General features: G+C 34.5%; 1 protein-coding gene across 1 annotated transcript in view; it reads right to left on the minus strand.

Annotated features, from left to right (window-relative positions):
• Positions 1-18,230, minus strand: part of ITK (IL2 inducible T cell kinase) — a 49,247-nt gene extending 31,017 nt beyond the window's left edge. Inside the window, exon 1 of the mRNA XM_026696143.2 lies at positions 17,980-18,230. Within this exon, the coding sequence (XP_026551928.1) occupies positions 17,980-18,180 (201 nt within the window). The 5' untranslated portion in view covers positions 18,181-18,230. The remainder of the gene's footprint in view (positions 1-17,979) is intronic.
• Positions 18,231-18,454: the final 224 nt, after the last annotated feature.

Raw genomic sequence — 18,454 nt, forward strand, 5'->3', positions numbered from 1 at the left:
ATGGACAGACTAACAATGAAATTAAGAGACAAAGAAGAGTAGACATAATGTCTGGGATGCCTGGTATGAATGGTTTAAGAATAAAAAGAAATCAAAATGACAATTAGGTAAAGAATAATGAACTATATAAATACTTATATCTATATTCATATCTATATATACTTATTTATATATTAAGTTGAAATTGTATAATGAAAGAAATGTGTATATAGAAAGATGATAAGGAAATGTAAAAGATGTCTTGATGTTGATATAATGATGTATAAAATTTTATTTTAAATTTTGAAAACTAAGTAAAATTTAATAAACAGGAAAAAAAGAAGAGCCGAAGTATATGAGACAAAAGATAACTTCACAAAGACACAACCTCCAAACCCATGTCCTCTAAAGGCAGAGGACTGGATAGCATTGGTTCTGAATTTGGATTACTTTAATTATAAGCAATTTACAGAATAAGTCTGTTCTGGAATTTTTCTTCCAAACCAAACTTTGCTCCAAACTAGGCAAGTGATAGCAAAATATGCCTGCCACTCCAATATGTCCCTGTGATTATAATTACATTTGTTTTGTTTCTTTTGCCCTCATTTGTAAAATGACTTGATGTAGTATATATCTTAAGTTGTAAAAATGAAAAGAGCCTCTCCCTGGTTTATTTTCAGCAAATCCTTGATACATATCAATATTTATTGTGAAATAAAATATTCTGCATATGTTCAAATGTACTAAATTCTTTCATGAATTCCTGTGAAAAAGAATTCCCCCAAGGTTATGTAGAAATAGTCAAACAATTTTCTTGACAACAGAATGGAGACGGTTTGTCTTCTGTAATATTTTTCAGTTGCCCAGTCTGCTATGTCAATTTCCTTCATCTCATTTTTAATGTTTATAATAAGTTTTAAAAATAAAATAAAACAAAAAAACATACAAATATAAAATCTAAATATATCATAATGATTTTAATGAACTGAACATGATTGAATAAACAAAAATAAAAAATATATATTGAATGAATTCAAATGTTGAGCTTATCATTAAATCTGGACCATATAGAAACTTAATGTCATCTTATAATTTTTAGAATACTAACACTTTTAAAAAACAGATAATAAGCTCAAAACGTGGATATATTCCTTAAAAGCAGCAGAATAATTTTTAAATGACATTGAATTATTCCCTTTAGTCCCTTTTAGAGACCTACAAGTGTTCTAAAAAGAAAACTCTTCCTAATATGGCAAATTCTACGTTTTAGGAAAATAATTCAACATTACATTGGAGATAACATTTCTTTGCCAAATTATATCTATATCTATATTTTAATTTGAAATAAAAACAAAATTACAGTAGACCTAGACCAAATCATGTGAATTAAAGAATATTCGTAATCACTAACATAAGAAGTTCTAAATGTGTATCCATTTTTAAACATTCCTTGAGGGTTCCAAATAGATCTGAGATAATATTGTCTGATGAATTAGTTTCATTTTTAAATCATAAGTATAGTTCACTTTTTTAAATATCTGGACTCATTGATTCCTAAAATTGGACATACTAACTCTTCTGTCCATAGTTTTATAACAAATAATTCCATTTACCTTTTTTTATATGTTTTAAATTTGAATTGTTGGCTTCCATTTAAAGTGAAGCATGTCTTAAAGAAACCAAAATAGGAGGTATCTTAGAAGCTATTAGCACATATAGACCATAGTGTTTAGTTGCTTATATTGCCAACTCTATATGGAAAGTAAGTCAAACTTAAAAGGCAATCTTTCAAAACCTTTACAAATAACAATTAAAATATCAAGTGATTTAAAGTATTTCAATAAAACACATTCCCTATATTTTTACATTTAGCCCTGGTATTTCCTAATGATCCAAGTACTTATCTTACTCAACACAGTTAAGCTTGTGAGTCCAGATAAGATTGGCCAATGCTGCTGCCAGCTGAAATACATCAAAATACTTTTACTGATTCAGACTCCTCCACCATTCCCAACCTTTTAAAAACCAAAATAGCCTGGACACTTTTATCTATGCTTTGAGAACAACTAGATTAATCTCTTCAATAAATTGTTAAAGCATTGTACATTTTAAATTGCTTTTTGCAACTAACACAGCGAAAATCTAACCTAGTCAAATTGTAAGTTACCTATTATAGTACAGTTGTTGTGGTTTCATATTTATTTGTAGGAAAAACACAAATGGCTATTTTTAAACTTTCAGGCTATATACAATGTATGATTTGGATCATCTCTTCATGGAAACCTATTGCCTGTAAGGTTTGGCATTGTAGAAAAGACCTTCTCAGTAATCCTTGCAAAATATATCTAGGAGAATCTGCCCGAAGCCTATACTTTTTAAAGATCATTGTTGTTTTGTAAGCATCCAAAACTTTAGCAGATTTATATTATGCTTAAATAGAGACTTTAAGATTTTATTTGCTTCCTTTTTATAGACTATTATTATAATAGTTTACAATGCCATCTTGAATGTTAAAAATTAAACTAAACTAAACAAAGATAGCCTATGAAAAATATCCAAATAATCCAACAAGGATAATTTATTAAGGGCTTTATCATCAGATGACAAAATACAAAATGCAAGGGATGAAGAAGAACCATGAGCATTTCAGAAGTGCTTTGATACAGACACCTTAACACCTCTAGTTTAAAATCAATCTTATCACAGAGATTGAATACAGTCAGCAATAAAAGCTACATTTACAGGTACTATTAAACTAAGGTCTTCTAAAGTCACAACATAAGCCTAAGATTGAAAATCAGGCTCGTCAGATGTTACATCTTTTCTACCCTGCTCTACAGAGTAGAGAGTTGGTATCTGACAGAAAGCCACTTGAAGAGACTAGAAGCATTTGAAATGTGGATTTACAGACAGCTATTACATATAAGCTGGGTTGACAAAATCAGAAATGACAAGGTGATAAGCCGCCTGGGAAAGCTAGGGAAAATCATCAAAGCCATTAAAAAATGAAAGTTAGAATATTTTGGACATGTGATGCGACACCCAGAAAAATACGACATACATCACTTAATCCTCCAGGAAAAGATTGAAGGCAAACGAGGTCCAGGCAGAAGAAGAAATATTGTGGCTTCAAAATCTAAGGGACTGGTTTGGACAAAATTCACCACTACTTTTTCATGTGGCTGTTGATAAAAATAGGATCACCAACATGATTGCCAATGTCTGATGACAATATGGCACAAGAAGAAGAAGAATTAAATTATAATTTCCAAAAGCCATTCAGTGACAAAGAAATTAGAGCTGAATCTCCAGCCCTTGAAAATACAAATACCAGCTGAATCTCAATCTTTACAATAATAAATCACAGTAAAGCCCAGCCATTACTGTTTCAGTAAATGAATTTCACCTGGGAAGGTTTGTTGTTGAGATTTGTTTTGCTACTTAATGAGCTTTACTGCTTGTTACTGAGTTTGTGCTTATCTGTGTACAGGGATCTACTTTCCAGAATTAAAGCTGGATTGTGTGACATAAAATAGCTACCTGAAAGTGGTCATAAGGAAAGGTTATAAATGTTACCTACTATGATGCTATGGCTAGCCTATGGATATTTAAGGAGGTACCATTTGATGATACCGAACAGAGCAAATTAAGCTGCATAAATCTTGATCTCAACACAGGAGTCAAGATGTTCCATTGGTTGATTGTTCTCACTGTCAGAAAGTTTCTCCTTATTTCCAGGTTAAATCTCTCCTTGTTCAGTTTCCATTCATTATTCCTTGTCTGGCCTTTGGATGCTTTAGAAAATAGCTTGACCCCTTCCTCCCTGTGGCAGCCCCTCAAATATTGGAAGACTGCTATCATGTCTTCCCTGGTCCTTCTCTTTACTAAACTAGCCAAGCCCAGTTCCTGTAACCGTTCATTGTATGTTTTAGCCTCCAGTCCCCTAATTATCCTGGTTGCTCTTCTCTGTACTCTTTCTAGAGTCTCAACATCTTTTTTTATAATGTGGTGAACAAAACTGGATGCAGTACTCTAGGTGTGGTCTTACTAAGGCTTTATAGAGTGGTATTAGTACTTCCTTTGATCTTGACTGTATCCCTCTGTTAATACAATTTAGGATTACATTAGCTTTTTTGGCTGCTGCTGCACACTGCTAGCTCATATTTAGCTGGTTGTCCACTAAGACTCCAAGATCCCTCTCACAGTTACTGCTATTGAACCTGGTTTCGCCCAGTTTATATGTGTACTTTTGGTTTTTCTTGCCTAAGTCTAGGACTTTACTTTTCTCTATATCGAATTTCATTTTATTAGATATGGCCCAGTGTTCTAGTCTGTCAAGATCCCTCTGGATCTTGAGCCTATCTTCTTGGGTGTTAGCTATTCCTACTAGCTGAGTATCATCTGCAAATTTGGTAAGTTCCCCTTCTATTCCCTCATCTAAGTAGATAATGAAGATATTGAAGAGTATTGGGCCTAAGACGGAACCTTGTGGCACCCCACTGTTTACTTCCCTCCATGTAGACTTAGACCCATTAAGGACTACTTGTTGAGTATGATTTGCCAGCCAGTTGTGAGTCCATCTAGTGGTGGTGCTATCTATTCCACTTTTTTCTAGCTTACTAAGAAGAAGGTTGTGGTCTACTTTGTTGAATGCCTTGCTGAAATCTAAATATATTATGTCTACAGTATTTTGCTGGTCTACTAATTTAGTCACTGTGTTGAAGAATGAAATAAAATTGGTTTGGCATAATATGGTTTTAACAAACCCGTGCTGACTGCTAGTTATTCCTCTACTTGTTTCTAGATGTTGGCAGCTCTGTTTTTTTATTATCTTTTCCAGTATCTTCCTGGGTATTGATGTTAGGCTGATTGGTCTATAGTTTCCTGGGTTAGTTTTTTTTCCTTTTTTGAAGATGGGAATCACATCAGCTCTTTTCCAGTCCTCTGGTAGTTCCCTGGTGCTCCTGGATTTTTGAAAGATATGGTGCAGTGGTTCTGAGATGACCTCTGCCAGCTCCTTTAAAAGTCTGGGATGTAATCCATCAGGTCATGGTGATTTGTTTTCATCAAGATCAGACAGGTGTTCTTTTACTAATTTTTTTTTTTTTGCTTATTTTAACTTTTATTTCTGGTCTGTCTTTTACAGTTATGTTTTTGGTGGGTTGAGCTATAGTTTCTTTTTGCATGAAGACTGATGCAAAGAATGAGTTAAGCAGTTCTACTTTCTCTCTGTTGCCTGTTACTTCCTTGCCATCTTCTCTCTTTAGTGGACTGACTGTTTCCTTGATTTTTTTTTTTATGTGTATGTTGGAAGAAACATTTTTTTTATTATCTTTGACTTTTGTTGCAAGCCTTTGTTCGTTCTGAGCCTTTGCTATCCTGACTTCGTCTTTGCAGATTCTGGCTATCTGCTGATATTCTGCCTTTGTTGTATGTATTAATTATATTTCAAACAAAATATAATTTATATTGCTAAGACATTTACAAACTTTTCTAAAGTTTGTAAAAAACTTTAGAAAAGCAAGCAGTAAAAATGCTTAAAAGAAAAAGTTTTTAAAAATCTCCTTCATACTTTACTTTTCTCTTCTCCAAACTTAATCCTTTATTATTGTAGAAATGTATCTACTGCTTATGAGAGAGAATTAGAATATAATTTATGAGTCTTTCCCCAGTGTTGAGTTAATTTCTATGTTTGAATTGTCAGTAAACTATATCAGTATAGCATTTGTAGTCCTCATGGCTGAATCCTATTCATAGAAAACATAAGGAATGGCCTTGAAGTATGGAGGAAGAGTTGCTACCAAGGCAACAGTCAGATAAGCAGAGCTTCAGCTGAAAAAAATAACTTGAAAAAACTGCTTCAAACAACCCTCTCCTTATTTCAAACAAAGATAAAGGGAAGGACAGAGGAAGTACTTTTAGATTTTCAAGATTATGTTACTGTAGTTATTTAAATAGAAGTACTAATGACCTATGTGGTATTGGTTTCTTCGTCTGGTCTACCTTATAGTGCTGACACTGCCTCAGCTGACTGTGTTTGAATCACTGCACACACTTAGCTTCCCTCCAAAGTAATGGGTGACAATGCCTAACAGATTTTATACACTTTGGAAATAGTATAGGAGAGTATCATAAAAGCCCATACCAGCACAATACCACTGAAAAAGAAAACCAAGAAATCAAAGAAGAAACCAGCATGGCTGCACAAAGATCTCTCTGACAAATTGAAAGACGAAAAGTACAAGTACAGAAAATGGAAAGAGGGAACACAACTAAGGCAGAATATCAGCAGATAACCAGAATCTGCAAAGGCAAAGTTAGGAAAACAAAGGCTCAAAATGAACAAAGACTTGCAACAAAAATCAAAGATAACAAGGTTTCTTCCAACATATAAATAACAAGAAAAAAAAAATCAAGGAAACAATTGGTCCACTAAAGAGAGAAGACAGCAAGGAAGTAACAAGCAGCAGGGAGAAAGCAGAGCTGCTTAACTCATTCTTTGCATGGGTCTTCACACAAAAAGAAACTATAACCCAACCTACCAAAAACATAACTATAAAATAAATATATAAATAAATAATGAACTAGAAATAAAAGTTAAAATGAGCAAAAAAAATAATAAGAGAAAACCTGTCTGATCTTGATGAATACAAATCACTGGGGCCTGATGGATTACATCCCAGAGTTCTAAAGAAACTGGCAGGTGTCATCTCAGAACCACTACCACATCTTTCAAAAATCCTGGAGCACCAGGGAACTACCAGAGGACTGGAAAAGAGCTAGTGTGGTTCTCATCTTCAAAAAATGGGAAAGAAACAGACCCAGGAAACAAAACATCAATACTTGGGAAGATACTGGAAAAGATGATGATGATGATGATGATGATGATGATGATGATGATGATGATAATAATAATAATAATAATAATAATAATAATAATAATAATTATTATTATTATTATTATTATTATTATTATTATTATTATTATTATTATTATTATTATTATTATTATTATTATTGGTGAAGCTATTTTCTAAGGCATCCAAAGGCCAGACAAGGAATAATGGATGGAAACTGATCAAGGAGAGATTCAACTTAGAAATAAGGAGAAACTTTCTGACAGTGAGAACAATCAACCAATGGAACAGCTTGCTTTCGGACGTTGTGGGAGCTTCATCACTGGAGGCTTTTAAGAAGAGATTGGACTCCTATTTGTCAGAAATGGTGTAGGATCTCCTGCTTGGGTGAGGGAATGGACTAGATGACCTACAAGGTCCCTTCCTACTCTGTTAATCTGTATCATAATCAGAGGAAAAAACTATTTCAGTGATGATATGCCTAAACTTCACCTAAGCCTGTCACACTTGTGATCAGGGGATGAGATGACAGCAAAATCATGGGAACATGGCAAATATTGCCCAAATGTATTTCTACAGTGCTTATATGCACCGACTCTTAGTCAAACAAATGAGGGAAAGAAATTTCAATGTTAGATTTGAAATACATTTTTAAGTTCAGACCAGCAGGCAATATTAGCAGGATCAAGGACACTAATTTTGTTGAAGCGTACAGTTGAAGGGTTTGCTTCCAGTGAGATTCCTACAGAATCTCATAAAGAGAGAACTGTAAATATAGTCTTACACAATAGGATTACGATGAGTCTATCAGATTCTCTCAATCATTATTGCTAGAAAGAAGACAGGAGACCACTAATCAATGTGCTTAATTGCTTACAATACTAATTAGGCAAAGAGCAGGGAGCAGAATGCATATAAAATGGCTGAGGGCTGCAAACTGCTGAATGCCCATATATGCCATAGATTTTTACAATTAGTTCCCTTTTGTCGGTATGCTAAAAAAAAACCACGGTCATCTATTCTGAACTACAACTATCTTAGCACTGCAAAATGGAGCAATTGAACATCTCTCTGCAGATCCCAAAAGCATATTGATTCCTTCATCATGGAACTTGACAGTAACTGATAGGAAACTGAATGCGCTGGGTGAACTGCAAGCTGGCACTTTATGAGTTCCTTGCTTGCTGCACCTTGATAGCTACATGTTTTGTAGGTTGGACCTAATTCAGGGCTCAAGTGAAAACAATATAACAATTAATTTCAATGTCTCAGAGTAAAAATCCATAGAACTTCAGCAGGTAACTTAGTGCCCTTGAAATATTTTGGAGTTCAACTCCTGTCAACCTTATTTAAACAAGCCAACTAAGAAGGATTGTGAGAGTACTAATCCAGGATATCTTTAGGGAACTCTTTTCCTTATCCATGTACTAGTGCAACAGATAATGATTATAAAAAGTGACCCTATAAAACGTCCAAGATCTAGTATTTATGGCTATTGCTGCTTTTCAAGTAATGCACAGCAGGAGAGGAACTGCAAAAAGATGTCTCAGTCTCTCATAAGGTGGTTTTAATTCTAAAAACCACAAGATACAATTCAGAGTAACAAAAACGAGAATAAATTAAAATACCCACTGCACCTGCACTAACATGAAGTGCATTTGACAAAAGTTTGTATTATCTATATACATAAAATGCAAAAAAAGCACATCGATAATTTTGGCAGATAACATGAGAAGCAACTTGGAAGAATGGTTTAAAGCAGCAGGCATATTAACTAAAATTAGATTTGAGCTGTGTGGGATATATCTTCTGTTATCCAATATAAGGAGAATAAAGCTCTTCTTCAAGTGAAGCACAGCTCCTAGGGAATTGATAATATAGTACTTTGCAATTTTACCAGCAGCAGTTTAGAAGGATTTGCTAGTACTTTCTTGCTGGATTTCCCCGCCTCTCAACCTTCCAATCTAGTCTGAAGTTTTAATATTCCCTGGAATATGAAATAGCTGAGGAGACCTGATCCTGGTTCTTAGCACAGAGGACATACTTGCCTTTTATTATTTTTTTAAAGAATTGTCATTTGTTCACACATACTTAAAATTGTACCCAACAGAAGCAAAAATGGTTTCAAGTAACCTGCAAAAATAAAAGTGTTCAGTTACAAGATGACACAATAAATAAATTATTCTTGGGGGGCGTTTTAAATTTATCACTTAAGCTTTTAAACATTAAAAGAGTAAAGACTCAGTAAAGACTGAGCCTAATTCAGTTGGGAAACTAGACAACAGGAAATATTGGAAAAAGCATGGATGGGTTCATGAAAATATCAGCTGAAGTCTACCATCCAAATGGTAAATAGATCCAGCTCTACTCTACTTTTGTGAAGAACAGTCAAATTTGATCTGGTGCTGCTTTGGGTAAGTGGATGAGAAACAGGAAAGTTGTCTTCATTTGTACCAGCAGACTTCACCAAAAGAATCTACTTATCAACTCTGGGAATGGATTACTAGAGAGGCCTTTTTTGTCTTATGGCAAAGCAATGCTTGCCTAAATCTAGAGTCTGTGTCCCATTTCTTTTCTGTCCTGGATATGTTCAGATCAATAATGAAAACTCATTCTCATTCATCACTCCATGGTAAATTGCATTGGGTTCAAAAATATCTCCTAATAGGTATGTATACAATATGCAAAATGTGCAAACCAATTTAAGCCCAACAATCCTACATGTTTCTTTAGAATTAAGCTCATAAAATATGTAATATATTTTAAACAATTTTTACAGAAATATATATGAATGTTTTGCACACTTAGATATATTCCAGCAGAATAATCTATTTAAATTCAAAATTATATTCATGCCCCTTACAAGTTATGTATCTATGATTTAGTTTAGTTAATTTATGGTTGGATTCTTTCTAAGCAGATGTTTCAAGGCATTGTATAAAAATATAACTGAGAGAAAGACACAAAAACGGCAGAATAAATGATCAAATTATTGTAGAAGATTTTTTTTCACAATTACTGCCTATCACTAAGGTGCATTCTTCTGAACTAAGCTTGATATGTAAGAAATAAGATTGGAAATAAACATAATGAAGGCTTATTGCTTTTATGGTTTACCACCCTTATATATGAATGTTATCTTGCTCACAGCTCTCACCTATGTATTAGCTATGATGCCTCTCTATTGTCCAGCATTCCCCAAGTTAGATGTTCTTAGAATGTATGACTTTTGACTCTCATTATTCCATACTCAGCACAATTATTATGATTTAGGAGTTAAATGTTAAAGATAGTGATATCTATGGAGATTCTCAATCATCCAGGTCATGTTTGTCCCAAAGGTGCTTTTCAAAAGGTAGCTGAACTTTCTTAATTTTTTTCCTTGAAAATGTTTGAATAACCATGATGTCAGTTTTGGCAGGTGATTGTAGGGAAGCAACTTTTTCTCAGACTCACCTGGCTCATGTATCACGTAAGCTCATATATCAGACTTTTGTGAATATTATGATACAATAACATAAGTAAAGGATGTGAAATATTTTAAAATACATATTTAAATGCTAAATATACTATATTTGCATGATAGAGGTTTCTATGTCCATTTATATATATTGATAAAAAATGTTGAAAACAGAGTTGGATCAGCAAAAAATGAGGGAAGTTTTACAAGCTACAGATTTTCAGGAGAGAATTGTGGAACTTCTGAAAATCTGGTCAGCTGTGGTACTTGTTTAAGGATTTTACTATAAGGAAAGAAGAAGTGGTAGCACAAGAGGTATATAGCACAATTGCCATATATCAAATTTAGTAATAGATTTTTAAAATGTATTCTTAAAATATTTATTTAAATTAGACACTGAACATTCCCATAAGATTTGTGTCTTATGAGTTGTGATTTTCTAATTCAGTCTGGATTCAATCAAATATCAAATTATCAAAATCTTCAAAGCAGGATTGAGGAGATCCAAAGCTAGAAGAGCTTGTTTCTTATTGATCATGGTTCCATTACTGACACACTTGTTTTCTAGATTATCATGATGTGAAAAAAAGCAATGATTTAAGATTTTTTTAAAAATGATACAAAAAAAATTGAACTATTCCTGGCGATCTGCATGTCTTCTTTAGAACAGCAAGAAATACCATCAGTGCTTCATGACTGATGGAGTAAGTGTATAAGAATTTTTTTCAACACAGTACCTTTCAAATGAACTGGATTTAAAACTCATGGACATTATGATGACTGAACATTGTAAATGTTGCTGTTCAACAGATCTGAAAGTCATGACAGTGGAAGGGCTAATATGGAGAGATGTATCTTGGATGAAATCATGCAATATACTAGAAAATAAATGTGGAGTAATTGAATCCTGTATTTTTATACCATCTAATTCCTCATCACACACAGGCTTTGCTAGGCTTTGAATAACTTAATAAATATTTTATAAATGCAGCTGTTCTGTGTCTTTGTTATCCCACTATGGGCATTTCTGAATGTGCTGTACTATATCCTTGTTTTAAAAAATGTATCTTTTTATAAGGCAGCTCTTGCTGTTTTGTAATGCACTGTCAGTTAAATGCCTCAAATGCTACCATCAATTTTTTCTCCAAAGAATCTTGCATGCTATATTATAAAGTAACTCTGATATGACCAAATGAGACTGACTCCCCAAAAGTTACTGCTGTCAAAAATTCTGCCACCACCAAATTACACTGGTTACATTTTTGCACATTTTTGCATGTGACGTTCTATAAATGTAGAATATTTCTATAATTCAGAAGTCACTCAAAATTTTAAAACAGTTCAACACATACCTACCTCCAATGAAAGAGTACATTCTTTTTCTTAAAGAAGGAAAGGATAAAATGACTTAACATGGAAGAGTTATGTTATCAGTTACCACATAGCTAACTTAGCTTCCATTTTCTAAAATTGCTAATATAGTTATAATTTTATTACAGGAATCCTTACCATGACTTTTTAAATTGTAACTGTCATCCTGGCACATGAAGTTCTTTCTTCTCTTGTGTTTAGCACGCAATTACCATTAGTGTTAATGAAAGGTTTGTATGTAATCAGGGGAAGACTTAACCCCAGAAAAACTATCAACAATAAGCTTCTGTGTCTTCAAAATTCATTATACAGTGCACAATGAGGACCTATCTCATCATGAAGGAAAGCACTCATAATGGGTGTGTGTTTTCAAGCTTGACTCCTTGCATAAGTCCACCAGCATCTCATAACTGGCTTCCTTATTATAAGATGCAAATTACCATTGCAGACAAAACTTTTTCCCCCTCTGAAAATCTGACCTTACATACACTGACGTATGCATGCAAACTATGCATATGTCTGCAGTCTAATTGGCAACCAGTCTGACCCTCAGCAAAATTCCAGAATGTGAATTCTAGAAGTACAAGTATTCCCAATCTTTTCAGTTTTTTAAAATTAGGATGATGCCTTTTTGCAAATGTCCCTCAAGGCAGATTTACCAAATAGAACCTAAAACTAGAAAACACAAAGACTGTAACAGCAGACAAATTGAAACATGCTAAAATATAGTCATGAGATCATTGAACTGATGCCCCCCCAAAACCAATTAATTTCACTGACAAAGGCCAACATAAATCAGGATCAACAAGACTTAACAGCTTTCTCTGGAAGGGAACTGCAGTAGTGTGGCACAACCAGAGAATACTTTTAACCAAAGGTAGCCTGGGGAGCCAAAAGTTTGTTCAGAGATGGAGTTCAAACAGATATCAGAAGAGTCATAGGGGCATTAGAGAACCTTTAGTATCTGCCCTTGGTTACTCACTGAAGCACTTTACTCCTGTTTTAAGGAAAAATAGAATGCCAATCTGGTTTAACTTTGGCATTAAGAATTCTTGTTCCCAGGCCAAATGTTCAGGCATAGCGAGGGCAATATAACATTCTGTGCCTATAAACTACACTGTGCAAGCCAATTAAGTATTTTTAGTTTCTTTTGCACAATACAGGTTATCCTTGACTTACAACTAATTGAGCCCAAAATTTATGTTTCTAAGTGAGAAATTTGTTAAGATAATTTTGCCCCATGTTACGACTTTTCTTGCCACATTTGTTAAGTGAATCACTGCAATTGTTAAGTTAGTAACAGGGTTGTTAAGTGGATCTGGCTTTCTCATTGACTTTACTTGTCAGGTCACAAAAGGGGATCATATGACTCTGGGACACTGCAATGGTCATAAGTATGAGTCAGTTGTCAAGCCACTGAATTTTGCTCATGTGACAGTGGAGATGCGCACAACGGCCGTAAGTGTGAAAAATGGTCATCATGTGTCAGTTTTTTCAGGGTTGTAACTTTGAACAGTCACTAAACAAACTCTTGTAAGTCAAGGACTCTCTGTAGTTTTTTTTGCCCCCTCCTAATCATATACTAATTACAAAAGCTTCTTTCCATGATGCTTGGATTCTGAGAGTTGGTAAGCACTGATTGTATTATCCTAAATACATTTTTTTGCAGGTGTAAGATTCAAGCACTTTACTACGTAATTAAACCAATGCTGCAGTTCTGGTGGCAAGAACAAAAGATGTTCCATGACACATTTTGAATTTTACACTTTTGCAATCAGAGCAGGTTTGATAAATTAAGTCAGAAATTAGTGTAACTCAGCCAATGAAATAACAATGAGAATTTTAAAAACATGTAAAAATTCCCTTGGGGATTTTTTTTTATATTATCATCACTAAGGCCGGAATTTTAAATGGAAGATTAATATGGGGTGAAAAGGTCTTTATTTCCTCTTGAAAGGCCATTTTTCCATTCCAAAAATGTTGGCAGGCAGAAAAAAGTATGTATGATCAGAGCACCCATTGGGGAAGAGTATCAAAAAAGTCAAGTTGTGATCATGCAACGCAAGCCCCCGACCCCACAAAGTTCTGACCCTCTGCAAAATAGAGACTAATTTTATTCATGCCATATGAAGTACCTCCTTGCATGTAATAGTATGACATTATGTTTTGACACATTTTGGCTAGTTATATACAAGTGTAACCAGGGGACAGATTTGCCCTGGGGTTGCTCACACTAATATATACAAGCTATGCAATTGAGAAAGCACCTTTCAAGTCAAAATACTGTAGCCCACATTCCATTGATAGGGAGGAAATGCAGTGTAATGACCCATAATTGGGATGCAAGTAATATATACTGATGAGCAATTTTCTATGACCTTACTTTTCACAGGCTGAGGGTCATACCTGGCCCATAAATTGGTATGCCAAGTTGCAGTCTGTAAAAAATGGGACCAAGTTCCCCCCAAATGAATATTATTTAGTTAAATGTATCGGGTTCTATTTTAGAAAACAAATTTTCAACATTAAAGTTTACAACTTTTGGCAAAGATCTGCAGACTGGATAGCACTCCTACCTCCGAGGTTTTTGCATGACAACCTTGTAAGGTAATTGAGTGAGAGAATGAGAGCGAGAAGGAGGGAGACAAGGACACTGGCTCAAAGTCACCCAAAGCATTTTTAGAACAACCAGTAGGAGTGCGCTTGAACCTGACCCATGTCTTAGTCTAATTCCATCTTTGTATAGTAGCATACTTGAACATTTTAGCGGCTTGTATTATGCACCTGCCTTAAATTATGCCACTCTTAAAGTGGGCCTGATTTGTATAGATTATTCAAATCAAACTAATTATATATGCCTGGACTACATAAAGAAGTAGGTTAAAAATAGAATAAAAGTTAATTATTACTTTATGGAAACATGCCAATAAATATTGATACTTTTATCTGCTTGCAAAACAGATATCAAGCTCCAATGTTTAAGAGATACAGTGTAGAAGATGCAGAATATTTACTTCCAATCACCTGCTATTTACTTTAACTTAAAATCAGTTCCTGGCAAATAGATGGGGAAGAAATGGAAGTAATGACAGATTTTATTTTCCTGGGCTCCAAAATCACTGCAGATCGGGACTGCAGCCAAGAAATTAAAAGATGCTTGCTCCTGGGGAGGAACGCTGTGGGGAATCTAGACAGCATACTAAAAAGCAGAGACATCACCCTGCCAACAAAAGTGTGTGTAGTCAAGGCTATTGTTTTCCCAGTTTCAATGTATGGCTGGATCATAACAAAGGCTGAGCGCCAAAGAATTGAAGCCTTTGAACTATGGTGCTGGAGAAGACTCCTGTGAGTCCGTTGGACTGTAAGGCGATCAAACCAGTCAATCCTAGAGAAGATCAACCCTGACTGCTCTTTAGAAGGCCAAATGAGAAGGAAGGATTCACTGGAGAAGAGACTAATGCTGGGAAAGATTGAGGGCAATAGAAGAACGAGACAACAAAGAATGAGGTCGCTGTATGGAGTCACTGAAGCAGTAGGTGTGAGCTTAAATGGACTCCAGAAGATAGTAGAGGACAGGAAGGCCTGAAGGAACGTTGTTCATGGGGTCGCAATGGGTTGGACACCACTTTGCAACTAACAACAACAGCAACAGCCATATGGGAGCCTACTGCAAACTGGTTGAACGTATTGCATGAAGAGATATTGTTCAGAAAAGATCCTTGACTGAGCTTTGAGCTAATAGCCTAAGTGTATGTGTGATGTTATTTTGGTTGGAAATTGGAGAGTGCTTTTTCCTTTTTTTTTATTAACTAAAAAGCAATAAAAAAGAAACAATACAAAATTTCTGAACGTTTATAGGGCACTTAGTACAGGAGAGATAGTTGAAAAAATAATTATGGACATTGTAGCTACAGTCCTGTCCTATCTAATTCTTTCTGAGATACCTTTAAAAGATGAGATGAGATCTCACATGTACCAATCTCACCTTAAATTATCAGAACATAATTTACACTTTTTACCAGACGTGTTCAACTTAGAATTTAGTTAATATTATACTTTATTTTACTGCTTTTCTGTTTTTCAAGATTTAACACTCCATATCAAATGTAGGAAAATGTGTGCAAATTGGGGGGCCTTATCCTTGGTTTCATTCAATGTAAGGTTCACATGAATCATATCTTTTTTATTCAAGGAGGTAAAACAATAAATTAAAACAGAAATAACTCCAAGATCTATTTCAATATTTACTTCTAGTCAACTTGGCTCACAAATAGAATTTCATGAGATTCAGACACAATCTTTCACTGTAATCTGTTTTCTTCTCGGTACAGTAGTTCTCTTATTTATATCTCTTAAAACTAAAGTGTTTATAAAGGAATAGCATGGTCATGCAACATCTTTTTACTGTTTTTGTCTTCCATACAATTACAGCCAATTCTTGGAGACAATGTGGATAAGTTTCTTCAGTTTTCTTGGTAAGGTTTTTCAAAATTGGTTTGCCATTGCCTTTTTCCTAGGGATAAGAAAAAGTGGCTGGCCTCAGGTCACTCAGTTGGCTTTGTGCCCAAGGCAATACTAGAACTCATCTTTTCCTGGTTTCTAATTTGATGCCTTAACCACTACACCAACTGTCTTTTTTAATGGTAATATCTGTCAAAAACCACTCTTGGGTGTGAATCTTTTTCAAACAAGGCTTTTATCATGCAGTTGACTGCCCTGTTCAGAGAACTTTACAAGGAGATCAAACATGTTCATAATCCATTTGGCAACCCTATTTTTTAATTAGTTACTTTTACCCCTTATTCTATTTTCTTATTAAAAAAAGAAAATACTGAGCTGGAATACCACACTGTCTTTTAATGGGTAAATCAAGAAGTATTCGGGGGTAACTCCAGTATTCAGTCTCTTCCTTTTTGAATCACTGCAACCTTAAGAAGTAACAAGACAAAACTACTGGTAATGTAAGAAAAGAATCCCACTTGAATTGACAGTTCCTACCTTTGGCACTAGATGTTGCCCTTCACCTGTCCCTCTAAATAATAAAGAGGGAAACTGTCCTTCCTATTCAGAATATCTCCCTTTCTATCATCCGTTACCACCTCCTATTTATGATATTAAAAACACTGCAGAGCAAGAAGTGAAAGGAAGCTGGTGATAGGACTTGAACCAGCAGTGAGCCAGAAAAAGCACATTGCCTTTCATTCTATTTTCATGAGTGATTTAAAGGAAGACAGTCCAGCTTCTATGGAAAGACAAAGCAATACGATGGTAACAATTTTATCCTAACCATTTGTAAGAATTATCTGCAAAAAATGTGTTTCAAAAATATCCAAGATCCTAAATTCAAAACTGTTTCAGAAATAAATATACAAAACAATCATAAAGTGGCAAAAAAGAAACTATAATTTTAAAATACCTATGATTTCAGCAGTGGCTTCCAAATTGGTTAGCCAAACTTGAAGTGTTTATCTGATAATGGTTACCTGCCAGGCATTTGGAGAGTTGGCTGATGGACTTCGCTAAGCTAGGGATCTGAAGAATTAGTCTATGTTTCATTTTGCTAGGTATTTAGAAAAATAACATTAGGCACATTAACTTCCTTTGAGGATATCTAAATTACAGAAACAGTAGTATTATCAGAACACTCAATTTTCCTGAACAAGATACACCAGACAAATTTTTCTAACATGGCTGTATATGTGTGTATACATATAAAATATTGGTTCTGTATGTACCTGCATAACCCTGGTTTTCAATAAGAAATATGGATCCTGATAAATCTTTCAATTATAATCAAAAGACTGGCCTTGAGAATGCTCAAACTTATTATCAAACTTTTGAGATTCAACATTTTTGTATATACATCAGTTCATGTAAATTGAAGACATAGACACCATGGGCGAAAAACACCGGACTATCTGTATTAATATTGTGGCTAAATTAAAGCATTTCTGTGTAAAGGGATAAACAGCATTATGCCTTTATTATTCCCCTCAAATGCACAAGTTAATGTGTTAATTCACAAATTAATTATTTTTCATATAAGAAATCATTAGTCTGATGAAAGCTTTGTTCTGTCCAGGTTAGCCATGGGAAGTCACTAGCCTTGTTTACAAAATAGCTGCGATGCTACTGGGCATATATACTATGAATTCATTGTATAGATAATTTTGAACAGAGTAAAACTTTGAATCCTTGCTCTCCAAAAATCAACAGTAAAAAAAAAACCCAGTGAAATATTCATTTTCTTAAGAACATCTGTATCTTTTGAGTGACCGAGCTAGGAAACTTCATGGAAAATAGTATACCTACCCCAGGCCGACATTCAAAATATGCCAATCTTGATTTTGTTAAGACGAAGAATCGAACTTTAAAGTTGGAAGGGGAGGTCCTTCTCTTTTGCTGAGATTTTTTGATCAGTTCTTCTTCCAGAAGAACAGAGTTATTCATTGCCAGCTTGTAATGATCCAAATTCCAGGATGAAAAGGGATCTGCTCCTAATACGCCACACATGAGACTAGGAAAGTGAAATTAGAGACAAAGACTGAACTGTCTCAAACCTGGATGCAAAAAACAATGTAGGTGCTTTATCTTTCCATCTGTCATCCAGGCCGTACTGTTCTATAGCTTCCTGATATAAAAGCCATAACCACATCCTTTCAAACACACTACACAATACATTATAATTTATGTTACTCATATAATTGAAAGGTAACTCAAAAGCTTGAATGACAACTGTTTGCTGTATTCAGCTTTAGGCAGAATTGAAATTAATATTTTTTAATCC

The sequence above is a fragment of the Pseudonaja textilis genome, chromosome 2, assembly GCF_049901715.1.
Source record: "Pseudonaja textilis isolate UNSWEBS1 chromosome 2, rPseTex1.2, whole genome shotgun sequence".
NCBI classification, from domain to species: domain Eukaryota; kingdom Metazoa; phylum Chordata; class Lepidosauria; order Squamata; family Elapidae; genus Pseudonaja; species Pseudonaja textilis.